Below are 18,382 nucleotides of genomic sequence, written 5' to 3'. Positions count from 1 at the left end.
GGTCCATTATTGCAGCAGACTGTGAAAATTACGGCCCACAAAAAAGACCCACAATAACGGGCCACAAAAAACAGGTATGTGTAAAAGAAGCCTAAGTCTACACTGTTACATCTGTGTGTAAATACAGCCATAGCAAAGGATGTGGAGAAGCACAGAGCTCCAGACAGTGAGAGCAGAGAGGATTAGACCTGCTCTGAAAGCTCTGGTCTTGGTGATGCTGCAAGAGAGAGTGGAGGAGTGGGAGAGAAGGGGATGGAGGTGTGAAGATAACTGTTGTAAAGAAATCAATGATTTGGAGAGAGTTGACTGGGATATTAAGAGTTAAACTCTCTCCTGAAATGTAGCTACTGTGCACCCTTGGCCTGGCTCTAAAGACAAGCCTCCATGGAAATGAGCTCTGCACTATCAAAGACAAAAGCTTTTACTGCAGGAAAATGACAGCAGCTAGAAACAGCAAGTCAATTGTAAACTTGCTCATTTTCATCCTACCTAGCTAAATAAAGCAATTTAAGAACTAAAGAACGCCCCTTTAATGTCTTGAAAGGGTTGTTACATCTTCTATATTTAACTAAACCAAAAAAAAATGAAATGGAGTATAAGTTGGTATGCATACAAAATAGGAGCATGTTCACACTAGCCATTAAAAAGACAAAACCTAAGACAGAAACAAAATAACCAAATACCCTGCTGCAAGTAAATAAGTAAAAGTAATAGTGCATATAAATAACATTGGGTACATAGTAAATACCGGTTTTGATTTTTTTTTAAAGCGTAAAATCCATCCCAAGAGCGCCAAGGTGCACCCAAATTCGGGATGGTCCTATCCTCTACTACTATTAAAACCTTACCATGCATCATTGTGACATATGTGTGAATAAGGGCTGAACAGGACCGGGTCCTGAACAGGGCCTTTAAGGGCACGGTGCATTCCTGATGATTGATAGTTTGGACTAGTGACATGGTTGCACCTCTGTCCCGAAGTGAGCACTCTCCTGTGCTGTAAGTAGGGGCAGCTTTGCCTCTGCAGCATCAGAGGAGCAGAGAAGCTAGCCGCATCCAGTGATCCAGTCAGCTTCAGAGCAGCGCTCCTTACCAAGAAAACTGGCCACTTCTGATACACTGCAGCAGTGGCGGGTAACCTAAGCAACAAGCAGTGTATAACCTCTATGCTGACGACACTCAGATCTACCTCTCTGGCCCAGACGTCACCGCTCTGCTGTCCAGAATCCCAGAGTGCCTATCAGCCATATCCTCCTTCTTCTCCTCTCGCTTCCTCAAACTCAATGTGGACAAATCTGAACTCATCATCTTTCCTCCATCCCACAAATCTTCCTTACTTGACCTATCTATCGCAGTCAATGACATCATGCTTTCCCCTGTACTCGAAGTCCGCTGCCTCGGAGTAACCTTCGACTCTGCCCTGTCCTTCAAACCACACATCCAAGCTCTTTCCACCTCCTGTCGCCTCCAGCTCAAAAATATCTCCAGGATCCGTCCTTTCCTCAACCCCCAATCTACTAAAATGCTTGTGCACGCCCTCATCATTTCCCGCCTTGACTACTGCAACATCCTTTTCTGTGGCCTCACCCTTGCACCTCTCCAGTCCATCCTTAACTCTGCTGCCCGACTAATCCATCTCTCTCCTCGCTACTCCTCTGCTTCCCCCCTCTACAAATCTCTTCACTGGCTCCCATTCCCTCAGCGTATCCAGTTCAAATTGCTAATACTGACCTACAAAGCCATCCACAACCTGTCTCCTCCATATATCTCTGAACTAATCTCTCGATATCTTCCCTCACGTGACCTCCGGTCCTCCCAAGACCTCCTTCGCTCCTCCACACTTATTCGCTCCTCATCCAATCGCCTCCAAGACTTCTCCCGAATATCCCCCATCCTCTGGAACTCTCTGCCCCAACACGTCCGACTATCAACCACAGTCGGATCCTTCAGACGGAACCTGAAAACTCATCTCTTCAGGAAAGCCTACAGCCTGCACTGACACCGCTGCTGCCTCATCACCAACGAAGCTACCGCCTCACCAACACCGGAGCTACCGCCTCACCAACACCGGAGCTACCGCCTCACCAACACCGGAGCTCCTGCAACCCTCAACCTACTGTCTCCTTCCCCATAATCCTGTAGAATGTAAGCCCGCAAGGGCAGGGTCCTCGCCCCTCTGTATCAGTCCGTCATTGTTAGTTTGTTTACTGTATGTGATATTTGTAACTTGTATGTAACCCCTTCTCATGTACAGCACCATGGAATCAATGGTGCTATATAAATAAATAAATAATAATAATAATAATAATAATAATAATAATAATAATGGAGAATGGAGAGGTTAACGGCAAAGATGCTTTTATGGGCACTTTGCAATTTTAGCCATTTAAGAAGATGAGATATATAGACTTTTTCTTAAGGTGAAATTCTTTATCTTTAATCTTACACAAATAAATCAGTAAGTTATAGATGGCAACAGTACATGCAGAGCTGAGTGCGCAGGCAGCTGAGGAATGTCGCCTTTTCAATGCCCAGAACAAGAGACAAGGCACTAAGAGACAGCAGCATTTGCCAAAGCACCAGTTTCTCTTCACCCAGAACAATGCCCTCTTTGTGTGGGCAGCAGTAGACGGCTCCCGCTCCCCATTCGGAAGCCCTAGCTATAAAGGATGCAAAGCGTTAGGAAGAAAGACTGCACCAACTTCTCCGCCATGATGGGCGCTGTTCATTTTGTGAACATGCTCTTCCAGTGTGAGGGAGATCTGCGCTGTAGTCGGAGCCCCCAGAATCAGGAGATAAGTACAAGCATGGCCGCTTCTAGCAGATCATGGCCAAAGAATGCAGATTGGATTTGTATCATTTACTGCAGTAAATCAGTATCACATAGCATGAAATTATATCAGATTCATATTTGTGTTCTGCGTTACACATTATGTATGCGATTACTGAGAGAAAGTTATTAATGCTTTACAGCCCTGCCCCGGTAAGCAGGGAGGCAGGAGAGCGGCCACTCCCGGACGTAGAAGATGCAACAATCCTATTAAAACATTGCTGTAGGGACCTACTTCAGGACGAAGCTCCATCTTCCAAACCTGACATGTATCACTTCACGTGGCAACAATTCTGGAGATGACTATATTTATGAAAGTGGTTCTGAGATTATTTGGAGAACACGTTCTTTACGTTAATAGTTAATTTACGCCAATATGTTTTACGTTGACTTAATTTACAAAAAAAATTGCAAAAATTCACAATTTTCAACTTCCCTGAAAATAGAAAAATCACCGAAAATACTAATTATTTAACATTTACCATACGTCTATGTTATGTTGCCATCTGGTTTTATATGTCCATTTATTTTTAGAGGACATTGGTGGCTTATAAGGTTAGCAGGTACCGGTATTTTTAAAACTACCATGGGCAGAAGAAATAAGATGTGTAAATATGTACTAAACTAGATTGTGGCCCGATTCTAACGCATCGGGTATTCTAGAATATGCATGTCCCTGTAGTATATGGACAATGATGATTCCAGAATTCGCGGCAGACTGTGCCCGTTGCTGATTGGTCGAGGCAACCTTTATGACATTGTCGTCGCCATGGCAACCATTATGACATCTACGTCGATACTGTGCCCGTCGCTGAATCAGAAACGTGGGATTTCTACGTCCTTTATGACATCATCGTCGCTGTGCCCGTTTCTGATTGGTCGAGGCCTGGCAGCCTCGACCAATCAGAGACGCGGGATTTCCAGGACAGACAGACAGAAAGACAGACAGAAAGACAGACAGACAGACAGACAGACGGAAAAACCCTTAGACAATTATATATATAGACTAGATTGTGGCCCGATTCTAACGCATCGGGTATTCTAGAATATGCATGTCCCTGTAGTATATGGAAAATGATGATTCCAGAATTCGCGGCAGACTGTGCCCGTCGCTGATTGGTCGAGGCAACCTTTATGACATCATCGTCGCCATGGCAACCATTATGACATCTACGTCGATACTGTGCCCGTCGCCGAATAAGAAACGTGAGATGTCTATGTCCTTTATGACATCATCGTCGCTGTGCCCGTTGCTGATTGGTCGAGGCCTGGCGGCCTTAGACAATTATATATATAGATTGTAAAACACTGGGTAAAACTGTCACTGGAAAAGACTTTGGGATATGGGTGGACGACAAATTCAATGTTAGTGACCAATGCCAGGCAGCTGCTGCCAAGTCTTATAAAATAATGGCACAAATTAAAGGAGGTATACATGCTCGTGACAAAAACGCAGTTTTAAGTCACCAGTGCGGCCACACTTACAATATTGTGTATGATTTTGGTCTCTGGTTTATAAGAACATGGCTGAACTTGAGCGGGTGCAGAGAAGACTAACCAAGGCTATTAAGGGAATGGGTGAACTGTAATACCAAGCCAAGTCATCAACCTTGGGGTTATTCATTTTGGAAAAACAAAGGCTTAGGAGTGATCTTATAACAATGTATAAATATTAGGGGGGACAGTACAAAGACCTTTCCAAAGATCTTTTTACACCTACTCCTGCGATGGGGACAAGGTGGTATCCACTACATCAAGACGAAAGAAAGATTAATCAATCACAGATTCTTTACAGTAAGAGCAATGAGACCATGGAACTCTCTGCCATATGATGTTGTAATGGTTAATTCACTACGAAAGTTCAAAAGGTGCCTCGATACCTTTCTTGATAAATATAATATTACAGGTTAAGGATAATAGATTTTGGGATGGGTTGTTGATCCAGGGAACTAGTCTGATTGACGTATAGCGTCAGGAAGGAATTGTCCCTTAATATGGAGCTATTAGTGTCTTCCCCATGGGGCTTTTGCCTTCTTCTGGATCAGCATGTAAAGAGCTATAGGAAGAACTCGATGGACTTAAGTTTTACGTCAATCTTAAAAATTATGAAACTATAAATACAATATATGTAAGGAAAATAAACAGGAATTTAGGGAGCATAAACAGGGGGTGGGCCCTAAAAATGAACGAACCATGAGATTAGAAATGACCAAGAAGTTTACTTCTGTTGCCACACCCTCAGCAGTTAGAGCCACAGGCTGCATCACAATCCATACTAATCCAGTGTCAAGACACTTTGCAAACATGTATCTATCTTAGACACATGAAGAAATAAAGATAGACATGGAGGGAGAAAAAGAAAGATAGACAGGGAGGGAGAGAAAGAAAGATATACATGGAGGGACATAAAGAAAGATAGACAGGGAGGGAGAGAAAGAAAGATAGACAGGGAGGGAGAAAAAGAAAGATAGACATGGAGGGAGAAAAAGAAAGATGGACAGAGAGGGACATAAAGAAAGATAGACAGGGAGGGAGAAAAAGAAAGATAGACATGGAGGGAGATAAAGAAAGATAGACAGGGAGGAAGAGAAAGAAAGATAGACATGGAGGGAGATAAAGAAAGATAGACAGGGAGGGAGAGAAAGAAAGATAGACAGGGAGGGAGAGAAAGAAAGATAGACAGGGAGGGAGAGAAAGAAAGATAGACAGGGAGGAAGAGAAAGAAAGATAGACATGGAGGGAGATAAAGAAAGATAGACAGGGAGGGAGAGAAAGAAAGATAGACAGGGAGGGACATAAAGAAAGATAGACAGGGAGGGACATAAAGAAAGATAGACAGGGAGGGACATAAAGAAAGATAGACAGGGAGGGACATAAAGAAAGATAGACAGGGAGGGACATAAAGAAAGATAGACAGGGAGGGACATAAAGAAAGATAGACAGGGAGGGACATAAAGAAAGATAGACATGGAGGGACATAAAGAAAGATAGACAGGGAGGGACATAAAGAAAGATAGACAGGGAGGGACATAAAGAAAGATAGACAGGGAGGGACATAAAGAAAGATAGACAGGGAGGGAGAGAAAGAAAGACATGGAGGGAGATAAAGAAAGATAGACAGGGAGGGAGAAAAAGAAAGATAGACATGGAGGGAGATAAAGAAAGATAGACAGGGAGGAAGAGAAAGAAAGATAGACATGGAGGGAGATAAAGAAAGATAGACAGGGAGGGAGAGAAAGAAAGATAGACAGGGAGGGAGAGAAAGAAAGATAGACAGGGAGGGAGAGAAAGAAAGATAGACAGGGAGGAAGAGAAAGAAAGATAGACATGGAGGGAGATAAAGAAAGATAGACAGGGAGGGAGAGAAAGAAAGATAGACAGGGAGGGACATAAAGAAAGATAGACAGGGAGGGACATAAAGAAAGATAGACAGGGAGGGACATAAAGAAAGATAGACAGGGAGGGACATAAAGAAAGATAGACAGGGAGGGACATAAAGAAAGATAGACAGGGAGGGACATAAAGAAAGATAGACAGGGAGGGACATAAAGAAAGATAGACATGGAGGGACATAAAGAAAGATAGACAGGGAGGGACATAAAGAAAGATAGACAGGGAGGGACATAAAGAAAGATAGACAGGGAGGGACATAAAGAAAGATAGACAGGGAGGGAGAGAAAGAAAGACATGGAGGGAGATAAAGAAAGATAGACAGGGAGGGAGAAAAAGAAAGATAGACATGGAGGGAGATAAAGAAAGATAGACAGGGAGGAAGAGAAAGAAAGATAGACAGGGAGGGAGAGAAAGAAAGATAGACAGGGAGGGAGAGAAAGAAAGATAGACAGGGAGGGAGAAAAAGAAAGATAGACATGGAGGGACATAAAGAAAGATAGACATGGAGGGACATAAAGAAAGATAGACAGGGAGGGACATAAAGAAAGATAGACAGGGAGGGACATAAAGAAATATAGACAGGGAGGGACATAAAGAAAGATAGACAGGGAGGGAGAGAAAGAAAGACATGGAGGGAGATAAAGAAAGATAGACAGGGAGGGAGAAAAAGAAAGATAGACATGGAGGGAGATAAAGAAAGATAGACAGGGAGGAAGAGAAAGAAAGATAGACAGGGAGGGAGAGAAAGAAAGATAGACAGGGAGGGAGAGAAAGAAAGATAGACAGGGAGGGAGAAAAAGAAAGATAGACATGGAGGGAGATAAAGAAAGATAGACAGGGAGGAAGAGAAAGAAAGATAGTCAGGGAGGGAGAAAAAGAAAGATAGACATGGAGGGAGATAAAGAAAGATAGACAGGGAGGAAGAGAAAGAAAGATAGACAGGGAGGGAGAGAAAGAAAGATAGACAGGGAGGGAGAAAAAGAAAGATAGACATGGAGGGAGATAAAGAAAGATAGACAGGGAGGAAGAGAAAGAAAGATAGACAGGGAGGGAGAAAAAGAAAGATAGACATGGAGGGAGATAAAGAAAGATAGACAGGGAGGAAGAGAAAGAAAGATAGACAGGGAGGGAGAGAAAGAAAGATAGACAGGGAGGGAGAAAAAGAAAGATAGACAGGGAGGGAGAGAAAGAAAGATAGACAGGGAGGGAGAGAAAGAAAGATAGACAGGGAGGGAGAAAAAGAAAGATAGACATGGAGGGAGAAAAACAAAGATAGACAGGGAGGGAGAGAAAGAAAGACATGGAGGGAGATAAAGAAAGATAGACAGGGAGGGAGAAAAAGAAAGATAGACATGGAGGGAGATAAAGAAAGATAGACAGGGAGGAAGAGAAAGAAAGATAGACAGGGAGGGAGAGAAAGAAAGATAGACAGGGAGGGAGATAAAGAAAGATAGACAGGGAGGAAGAGAAAGAAAGATAGACATGGAGGGAGAGAAAGAAAGATAGACAGGGAGGGAGAGAAAGAAAGATAGACAGGGAGGGAGAAAAAGAAAGATAGACAGGGAGGGAGAGAAAGAAAGATAGACAGGGAGGGAGAGAAAGAAAGATAGACAGGGAGGGAGAGAAAGAAAGATAGACAGGGAGGGAGAGAAAGAAAGATAGACAGGGAGGGAGAGAAAGAAAGATAGACAGGGAGGGAGAGAAAGAAAGATAGACAGGGAGGGAGAAAAAGAAAGATAGACAGGGAGGGAGAGAAAGAAAGATAGACAGGGAGGGAGATAAAGAAAGATAGACAGGGAGGAAGAGAAAGAAAGATAGACAGGGAGGGAGAGAAAGAAAGATAGACAGGGAGGGAGAGAAAGAAAGAAAGAAAGAAAGAAAGAAAGAAAGAAAGAAAGAAAGAAAGAAAGAAAGAAAGAAAGAAAGAAAGAAAGAAAGAAAGAAAGAAAGAAAGAAAAATACTCCATATATACAGTATCTCCAAGCACAAATCAAATGTAAGGCAGATACCAGCAATGGAAATGAATACTTATTGATAGACATAGGTGACGTCTGCAGACAGTTGCATTTACTGAAAAGTGGGGACCACATCACAAAGATAAAATTCAACCCCAATCTGCACCACATTCTCCACCAATGAAAAATGTTTGTCAGAATCTATAAAAGGTGACTTGTGGGATGACAGAAACTTAGCCCCAGTCAAGACTTTTTGCCTGTTCAAGTTTCTTCTATAGGAAGAGCATGATAAATGAAAAATGAATTCCCCGTTATGGAGGACGCCGAGTCTGGATCTGTTCTTCGGTGCCTGTGCGAGGCTGCAATTGGCATAGTGGCCAGTGGCTTGATGGCTCTGGTATGGGAACACTAATAACTAGACTCTGTGAGGCTCCATTATAGGCTCCATTCTAGTGGTGGTATTCTGTGATATATGCTTGTATCTCACCATGCCTCTCATGATGATGCAGATCACGGCGGAGCTTGGTTGGTATGTTTGAGTACTGGCTGCATTGCACTTCAACTCAACTGCAAAAAAACTCATTCAATTTCTTCCTTAGGCTCTATTGCAGTTTTTGGCTATAAATTTGACTAGAAATGCCTTATACTGTCACCACTGTCATTAGCAGCAATCCTTTATACTACAAAAAAAACCTTCCTCCTCTTTACTTAAAAAAAGAGAACTCATCCAAATGATTCAGCGGGTCGGGAAGGAATCACATTTCACCAATGAGGTGACATTGGCCACAGTCATCCAGGAGGTTCAGCCCCAAGTTATTCTGGGCCAGGCCACTGAGAAATGTTACACTTGATGGACAATAGTCTTGGTTTAACCTATGGTGATTGACTATACAACTACACATGCTATATATCTGATTCTTTTTCTAACATCTATGTCTAGTCCAAAAATCTATTTATTAAGTTTTCTATAGAAGAAAAGAGAAAAAGATAGTTATTAATATGTCTAGGAATTTGCAGAGAGGCTTTGAGGGAAATTGTTGTTTGACTTTGGATAGTTCTCAGACCTAAATATTAACTGGGTCAAATCCAATATTATTGTATTGAATGACAAAAACAGACACATTTGTAGATGTTTTATCTTCAAAACTGCGATATTTTGTAAGATGTCTAAGTATGTGTAACCTTGGCAATATGATAATTTGTTGGGCTATATAGAAATGACCATGCTACAATGATTTTCAAAGAGTACAATAAAGGCTAAACGTGGTCACTTTTCTTGTTATCAAGGTCCTTTAGAGTAAGTCTAGGGAAACTTATTGGACATCTGAACCTATACTAGTGTCGAGCGAATCAATTCACAGGAACCTGTACTGGAGGTCATGCCAGTGGTCCGTGGCCGCAGGACAGGAGCCCATCAACTACCTCCTACCTCTTCTGATTTGTAGGCCCGGCTAGACATCATCATTGTAGTGTGATAGATGCCTGACATTGCATCGGGCCTACAAATCGGAAGGTGTGATGAGAAACTGACAGGTAAAGAAAATCGCAAAGCTACCGTCTAATGTCCAGATGCAACTGTTGTGGTCACTGGATCAAGGTAAAACAAATCAATTTGCTAATTTCTTAAATACATAAAAATACACCAGAATGACCCTTTTTGTGGTAAATAATGGCAATGATTCATAATTATAATGGTCAGTTTTAATTAAGAGTGCACAGGAATAAGATTCAAAAGGGAACTTATTAAAGGGCCACTGTCACCCCCTCCAGCCGTTATAAACTAAAAGAGCCACATTGTGCAGCAGTAATGCTGCATTCTAACAAGGTGGCTCTTTTAGTTTTATGTTCAAGTATACCCCAAATAAAGCGTTTTTATACTTAGCCACAATTCCTGTCTCTAGCCAGGGAGGCGGGTCCTCACTCCCCAGCTCTAACCGCTCCTCTGCCGTCACTCCAATCTTCCTGCGCTTTTGGCGCCGCCCCCCCAGCGCTGTGTACGTTTCAAAACCGGCGCCTGCGCAGTGTACTGCTGTACTGCGCAGACGCAGTAAGCTCTGGCCGTCTGACGTCCCAGCCAGGCTTGCAGACTGCGCCTGCGTGGGCATTGCGGCCAGTCACCTTTGGAATCCCCGCCCCACACTGTGCATAATGCATAACACAGTGCGGGGCGGGGATTCAAAAGGTGGCTGGCCGCAATGCCCGGGCAGGCGCAGTCTGCAAGCCTGGCTGGGACGTCAGACGGCCAGAGCTTACTGCGTCTGCGCAGCACAGCAGTACACTGCGCAGGCGCCGGTTTTGAAACGTACACAGCGCTGAGGGGGCGGCGCCGAAAGCGCAGGAAGATTGGAGTGACGGCAGAGGAGCGGTTAGAGCTGGGAAGTGAGGACCCGCCTCCTTGGCTATAGACAGGAATTGTGGCTAAGTATAAAAACGCTTTATTTGGGATATACTTGACCCTAAAACTAAAAGAGCCACCTTGTTAGAATGCAGCATTGCTGATGCACAAGGTGGCTCTTTTAGTTTATAACGGCTGGAGGGGGTGACAGTGGCCCTTTAAATGAAAAAAACATTCTTAACCTGTAGATATAAGATAAGCTGCAGGTTAGTAGCGTTCTGAAAGTGCCCAGTGCTGGCACTTAATTTCCTCCCGACAGTGATGACCTAACTTTATTCCTCCCGATAGCGTTCAGGTTTCAGTCACAAGTGCAGCGCCGGCGTGGGTTCAGTCACCGCTCTTAGTTTAGAGTGACAGCTGTAACTGCACCCCGGTCAGAGGTTACAGAAGCCTCTCTTTATGTACAGAGCGGTGACTAAACCTGAGCTGGCGCAGTCCTCATGACTGAAACCAGCGCGTTAACAAGAAGGAATAACGTTCATCTCCTCAGGTCAGTGGGATTTTATGTTCCGGCACCAGGCAGGTTCAAAATGCTATTAACCTGCAGATTAATCGAATATCTACAAGTTAGTAATGTTTTTCACATGACAGGATCCCTGTGCTTTCAGCTGCTGTACCCCACGCAAGAAATATACTCCAGTCCTATTGAAGTGAAAATAATAATGCATGTGTTGGACAGACTCGGTCATTACTCCTCACCACTAGACTACGCTCACTTTAAAAGATTGGTGAACATGGTTGGGAGGGCAGCAAAAACATTGAAAAAGTTGAATAATTTGTGACATTTCAAACTGTTTTACACCAGATGTTCAGCTAAGAATGTTTGATAAATCAACCCTAACATAGTCTTCATTAGTTGTTATCATGGAAAGTTTGATTTGAGGAGGTAAAGTGTCCAAATTATCTAAAAATGGAGTTCTGGAAATTGAGGTTATGTGCACACGTTCAGGATTTCTCGCAGAAAATTCCTGAGAAAAACCGGACATTTTCTGCAAGAAATCCGCAAAAAAAAAGCATGCGTTTTTGCCGTGATTTTGACGCGTTTTTGCCGCGGTTTTTTCCGGACACTTCCCAATGCATTTTGTAGTGGGAAATCCGCAAAAAAAACCCACTACATTAATGAACATGCTGCGTTTTTTACCGCGATGCGTTTTTTTTTCGCAGAAAAAAATGCATCATGTGCACAAAACATGCGGAATTCATTCTAAATGATGGGATGCTTATTGTATGCGGTTTTTTTGTGGTTTTATAGCGTTTTTATCGGGAAAAAACGCAAAAAAAAACTGCGAAAAAACCGCAACGTGTGCACACAGCCTAAAAATTAAAAACTGTGGTTCGTTATTCAGTAAAACTAAATTGATACAAATCTGAAGATGTAGAGATCTTTGGAAGCAGAGCTGTTAACAGCTGCTAATAAGAAATAATTTGCTTACATGTTGAGTAAGAGTTGGAGTTAAATAAAAAAAATTAATTGAAAATGAGTTGGCATTATTCAAAGTGCACCGATACAATATAAGAACACTTTGTACATTTAAATAAATGTCAAGTTTTTTGTTTGTGTTTTTAATGAAAATGAAGAGATAAAGGTATTATACAGTAACTGGTTTTTGTTTCAGAATTTTCAGCAAAAAACATATACAAATGACCAATATCTGTACAGATGACGGCACTCTCCCTAACATACACTAAGTATGCGTTTTGCAGACTTTCGGGCATTGATATTCTCCTCTAAACCACTATTTGTATAAGGTCTAAGAAGAATAGAAGAATATAGAGTTGTGTAGCAAACCGTGGGAAATTTTAGGAATGGATTCTAAAATATTTGACCACTTGTCAGTAGATACTGGTATTTATCTCTTTCCCATACTAAGTAAGGGGCATTTTTCTAGGTATTTAGTGAAAAGTGATTTATAGGAAATCATCCCCTCATAAAGAGTGCACACTTAAAAAAACTTGTAGAAAGAGTGGTGTCTTCTTCAGGCTGGTTTCTGAGACTATGTACGATTCAATTGTCACTATTGTTTCAGCAAAATTTGTATAAATCTAAAGAACAAGCAAAACAACATTTTATAACAAATCTTATTGGTGAAATCTGATTATTTCTCCATTTGTGAGCCAATTTGTCTCCACCCACATGTCTTCTGAACTCACCATCTGCTCTGAAAAACAGGTCAAATTCATATCATCCATCGGACAAAGCAAGATGATGGCCAGCACAGTGATGTGTGAGATTACAGATGCCATTACATTATATGGAACGATGTGGGGAAGGAGGAGGGAGCACAAGTGACATAGGAAGAGAAACAGATCTTTGCTTCAGCTGTTCTAGCAAATAATTTACTTCACCACGGCCCTGGATTCATAGCTACACTGCTCAGTACTTCTGCATATTGTCTTCCTTACTAATGAAGCTTCTACACACAGAAAAGAAAAAACTGCAGGTTACAAGTGACAAAATAGCTAGAAATGTTGTTATTCCTGATATACACATGAGACAACTTATTCTGAAATGTTATCTAAAATGGCTGGTGCATGTCAACATTTGAATCCTCAGGGTTCACAACTATCAGCAAGGGATTGTTTCCTACATGACGCCCATCCATCATTGCTAGATATTTATACGAGATTTTAATCTATGGGGGAGCAATAAATGACCACATTATGACATAAGATATAGCAATACATTTCAGACTTTGCTCACATCTTATCTTCCTTTAAATAAACTTCCAGTCTACATAGTCCGGGAGAGCTCTATAGACATGCGGAATTGTTTATAGATTGTATAATTAGTGAATACCTGCGGACTTTTGTATCATCTTATTGGACATTCACACACATATCACATGGACACTTACCTTGCACCCCTCGCATGCACTGACTCCATAATGATATCCTGATGACTTGTCCTGACACACAAAACAGGGTTTGTAAATTCGAGGAGGTGGGGGTGGGGATGGGGGACTCGGTACTAGCTCCTCGGAACTAGTACTCTGTGTTTCGATGGCTGGAAAACAAAAGAAAAAATACAAATTCTTTAAGAGCGTTTATTAATAATGTGTAGACAAGTTGCTAAAGGACTGAGAGGCGACAAACCATACTGACTTCTATAAGCTCTGTAGTCAGTAGGTAAAGGCAGTGGGTGTTCTCTCTTAAGGGATGTGGAGCTGCTTTATAGTCTTTACTGTTGTTTTTAAACTTGACAGCTCTGCAATTTACAATTGTAGCAATCAGGAAGGGAACAGGGAAAAGGAAGCAGCTCACCATGACGCTCATCCAGTCTGGACAGAAAGGAAGCAATGCTCCTTCTATACACCCGGCTAATTTACTTTGGTGCGAACTGATGGCTTCCAGAACAATATGAAACCAATGAGTGTTTTACATAAATGCCACGAATATGGGCTAACGGATTTCTATCACAGTCATTCTTGGGTGGAACATAGTAACTTCCTGGTACTTGTACTGACCATACATCAGAATGATCAGGTTAGGTCTGCAACCAGTGCCCAAAGAGAAAAGCAGTAGCCACATGGATGTAGTCAAAGGACGTCAGCATTTAAGATAGTTACAATATGGAAAAACAGATCTGGAAATATACACAGATAGTAAGGCCGTTTCAGATTTCCGACATCGACAGTGCAAGTATGGACCAGCAGTGGGTCGTTTGACCCGAACTCAACAGCCTCATAAGTGCTCATGATGCTTTTGACTTTGGGTCAAGAACTGCAGCTGATCCGAACTCAGACTATGAAGGTTGGGAGTGTGCAGTGCCCAATTCTACCCCTCTCACCATTCCCCCAGGTGATGCAACAATTTGGGAGGCCCCGCTATCCAATGGCTTTAAAGATGGAAGAGTCTTACAGCCACACCTTCAGGGGATAAAGCCAGGTGCCCGGGGTCAGGGATTTCCTTTTCCCCCGACTAAGCCATGGAAGCTGTTGTCCCACCCTCCCTTATATATGTCTATAGAGTGTTAATTGCCATACTAATCATGCGGTATTGTATATATATGTGTGTACATATATATATATATATATATTAAAACTATAACCACTGCTAACGTTTTTTTTTAGTCACAGCAGAAGTGTGGAGGAGAACAAAGCTTCATAACCGCTCATTGGCCTGTTTGCCTGTGGGTCGCAGACAGGGCCTTCGGCGATAAGCCCGTTATGAAATGTAATTGCCTTTCTCTGCTTAATTAATTAATAAATTATGACCGACCTGTTTCAAACCATCGAGGCCTGGCTGTGTTTCATTACGGGATTGGTGAGGGGGGAAGGCATTGTTTAAAGGCCCCGTCACACTTAGCGACGCTAAAGCGATCCCGACAGCGATACGACCTGTCAGGGATCGTTGCTGCGTCGCTATGTGGTCGCTGGTGAGATGTCAAACTGTGAGATCTCCCCAACGACGCAGCAGCGATGCGGCGACCTGTACAACGATGTCACATGGCAGCTATTTCATGACGATTAACAGACCTCAATGAGGGACGTCCTGTCATGAGGTCGTTGGTAAGGTGTCAAACACAGCGATGTGTGCTACCCAGCGGGACCTCAACGATCAAAAAAAGGTCCAGGCCATTCCGACACGACCAGCGATCTCACAGCAGGGGCCTGGTCGCTGCTACGTGTCACACATAGCGAGATCGCTACTGAGGTCGCTGTTGCGTCACAAAACTTGTGACTCAGCAGCGATCTCGCTAGCGATCTCGCTATGTGTGACGGGGGCTTAAGACACACAGGTCTCCACAGTCTGAAATGGAAGATGAAGAGATAGAGACTTTTAAAGGGAATGTTCTCCTTTAAAGGGAACCTGTCATGTAAAAAAAATGCTACTAATATGCAAATATGGAGTTATTCTGCAGGTTAATAGTGTTCTGACACCATCCTGCCGCTGCACTGAGAACCCCACTGCCGGGAGGAAATCAACTTCATTCCTCCTGGCAGGCTCAGGCTTTCAATCATAGGGGTGGCAAAGGTACTGATTCAGTTACCGCTCTGTGCATAACCCTAATGATGGGCCGTCAGGACTATGGTGTGTACTATTGATTTATGGGGAAAAAATAAAATGTAGGCAACACTTTAAACATGTATTTACAATTTGTTTATATATGAGGTACATAAAAAGTCAATCATCTTGTAAACACAGCATTTGTTATAAAGCACTGATTATAAGTCTGAGTCTAAGGCTATGTGCACATGTTGCGGATTTTGATGCGTTTCCGCAGCGTTTTTGGAAGTGCGGAATTGCATCAAATCCGCAGTATAGTGCACCACCATTCAATGGGAAATTGAGAATTGGTGTGCACACGCTACGGAAAAATCCATGCGGATTTGCAGCGTTTTATTTTCCGTAGCATGTCAATTCTTTTTGCGGATCTGCAGCGTTTCTGCACCCATTGACTACCATTGAGTCAGGCAAATCCGCAGCAAAACCGCAGGTTTGAAAAGATTTGCGGTTTTGCTGTGGAGTTGCGTGCAAGAAACGCTATAGATCATGAGGAGGAAAAGTGTGTGGGCGGAGATTATGTGTGTGGGCGGAGACTATGCGTGTGCATCTGTGTGTGAGGGGGTCTGCGTGTGTGTGTGCGGGTCTGTAGGCAGGCATCGTCCGATGGGACTACCAGTCCCATCCAGCTATGCCTGTTACAGTGACAGCTAGCCGATGATAGTACAGTAGTAGTCCCATCATTCGGCTACTGTATTCAACTGTAAAAAAACAAAACACACATGCACACATATACAGTACATACTCACCATTCAGCTAATCCCCAATGCTCTCGATCACCTGTAAAAAAAATAAAATAATAAACCAACAGTATACTCGGTGTTCCGATGTAATCCACTTAATAACGAGTGTCCCACGACGATCTCCCATGTAGAGCTTTCACATCGACAGATGTGACCGCTCTCCAGGGGCCTCCGGTGATACAATGACAGCAGGTTTCCTCTCGCAGTGGATCACTCCACCGTCAGAGGTCACTGGAGTTCATGCTGTCACATGCGACACCGCTGCATGGGAAAATTCTCACGCAGTAGTACCGTAAAGTGAGAGCATGAACTCCAGAGAACCCTCAGTGATAACACTGCAGGAGCCATTACCTCCTGTCAGTGTGTCACTGGAGGCACTGTAGAGCGGTCACATCTCCTTACGCCTCTCTCTCTTATTGACGCCTCTCCATTACTAAGCCGACTTGATGTCACCTTACAATACAAATGTGACATCAACTCCACAACTATTACCCCACATAACACCACTACAAGGCAGTGGGAAGAGAAAGGCTAAGTGCCAGAATTGGCACATCTTAGAGATGTGCCATTTCTCGGGCGGCTGTGAGCTGGTGTTTGTAGCTGGGGATGGGCGGGTCAATATCCATGGCCCCTTCCTAGGCTTTTAATATCAGCCCGCAGATATCTGCATAGCCTTTTCTGGCTATTCATTATAGGGGGACCCCATGTTGTTTTTTGTCACCTCAATACCCGGCACTGCCGCCGGCACACGGGACTGGAGTGAGCAGCTGCATGTATTTCTATGCAGCTGAACGCTCCGGTCTGAATGCCAGCGGCAGTGCTGGGTACTGAGGTGCGAGACTCGTGCGAGATTCTCGCAAGTGTGACCCCGGCCTAACACAGATTTTGTGTATGTGTGTATGTCTTTATTTAACTCTTTATGTACCATTTTATTTTGTTTATTACTAAACATTGGGCTTGTTATTATCTATCCAGCTCTCTACAGATCTATCTATCTATAGATCTATCTATCTATAGATCTATCTATCTATCTACTTATCTATAGATCTATCTGTCTATCTATAGAGCTATCTATCTATCTATAGATCTATCTATCTATCTATCTATAGATCTATCCATAGAATGTACGTCTGCAAGAACAGGGTCCTCTCCCCTCTGTACCAGTCAGTCACTGTAAACTTGTTTACTATAAACGATATCTATAACCCTGTATGTAACCCCTTTCTCATGTACAGCACCATGGAACTAATGGTGCTATATAAATAAATAAATAATAATAATAGATCTATCTATCTGCCTATCTATAGATTTATCTATCTATCTATCTACATATCTATAGATCTATCTATCTATCTATAGATCTATCTATCTATCTATCTATCTATCTATCTATCTATCTATCTATCTATCTATAGATCTATCCATAGAATGTACATCTGCAAGAACAGGGTCCTCTCCCCTCTGTACCAGTCAGTCACTGTAAACCTGTTTACTATAAACGATATCTATAACCCTGTATGTAACCCCTTTCTCATGTACAGCACCATGGAATTAATGGTGCTATATAAATAAATAAATAATAATAGATCTATCTATCTATCTGCCTATCTATAGATCTATCTATCTATCTATCTATCTATCTACGTATGTAAACTACAAAAAACACATGAAAATCTGCATACAAAATGCATAAAAAACGTGCAGATTTTTAACTGCATTTTCTGCCAAGAGATGCAGAATCTGCACAGAAAATTCCACAGGCAAATCCGCAACATGTGCACATACCCTAATTATAATAGGGGTAGCACGGTGGTGCAGTGGTTAGCACAGCAGCCTTGTAGCGCTGCAGCCCCACTAAGGATAACATCTGCAAAGAGTTTGTATGTTCTCTCCGTGTTTGCGCGGGTTTCCTGCGGGTTCTCCGGTTTCCTCCCACATTCCAAAGACATACTGATAGGCAATTTAGATTGTGAGCCCCAACGGGGACAGCAACGGTAATGTGTGCAACCTATAAAGCACTGCAGAATATGTTAGCGCTATATAAAAATAAAGATTATTATT

The 18,382-nt window shown here is 42.7% G+C and overlaps 1 protein-coding gene across 6 annotated transcripts in view; it reads right to left on the bottom strand.

The window, feature by feature from the left end:
- Positions 1-18,382, bottom strand: part of RARB (retinoic acid receptor beta) — a 985,731-nt gene that overhangs the window by 222,611 nt on the left and 744,738 nt on the right. For all 6 annotated transcript variants that reach the window (XM_069730000.1, XM_069729996.1, XM_069729999.1 and 3 more), the window contains one exon: positions 13,430-13,578. In XM_069730000.1, coding sequence (XP_069586101.1) covers positions 13,430-13,578 — 149 coding nt within the window. The remainder of the gene's footprint in view (positions 1-13,429; positions 13,579-18,382) is intronic.

This window comes from Ranitomeya imitator, chromosome 6, assembly GCF_032444005.1.
Source record: "Ranitomeya imitator isolate aRanImi1 chromosome 6, aRanImi1.pri, whole genome shotgun sequence".
NCBI classification, from domain to species: Eukaryota; Metazoa; Chordata; class Amphibia; order Anura; family Dendrobatidae; genus Ranitomeya; species Ranitomeya imitator.
Note: the sequence above shows the minus strand (reverse complement) of the source record. Positions and strands in the feature narration are given on the sequence as shown.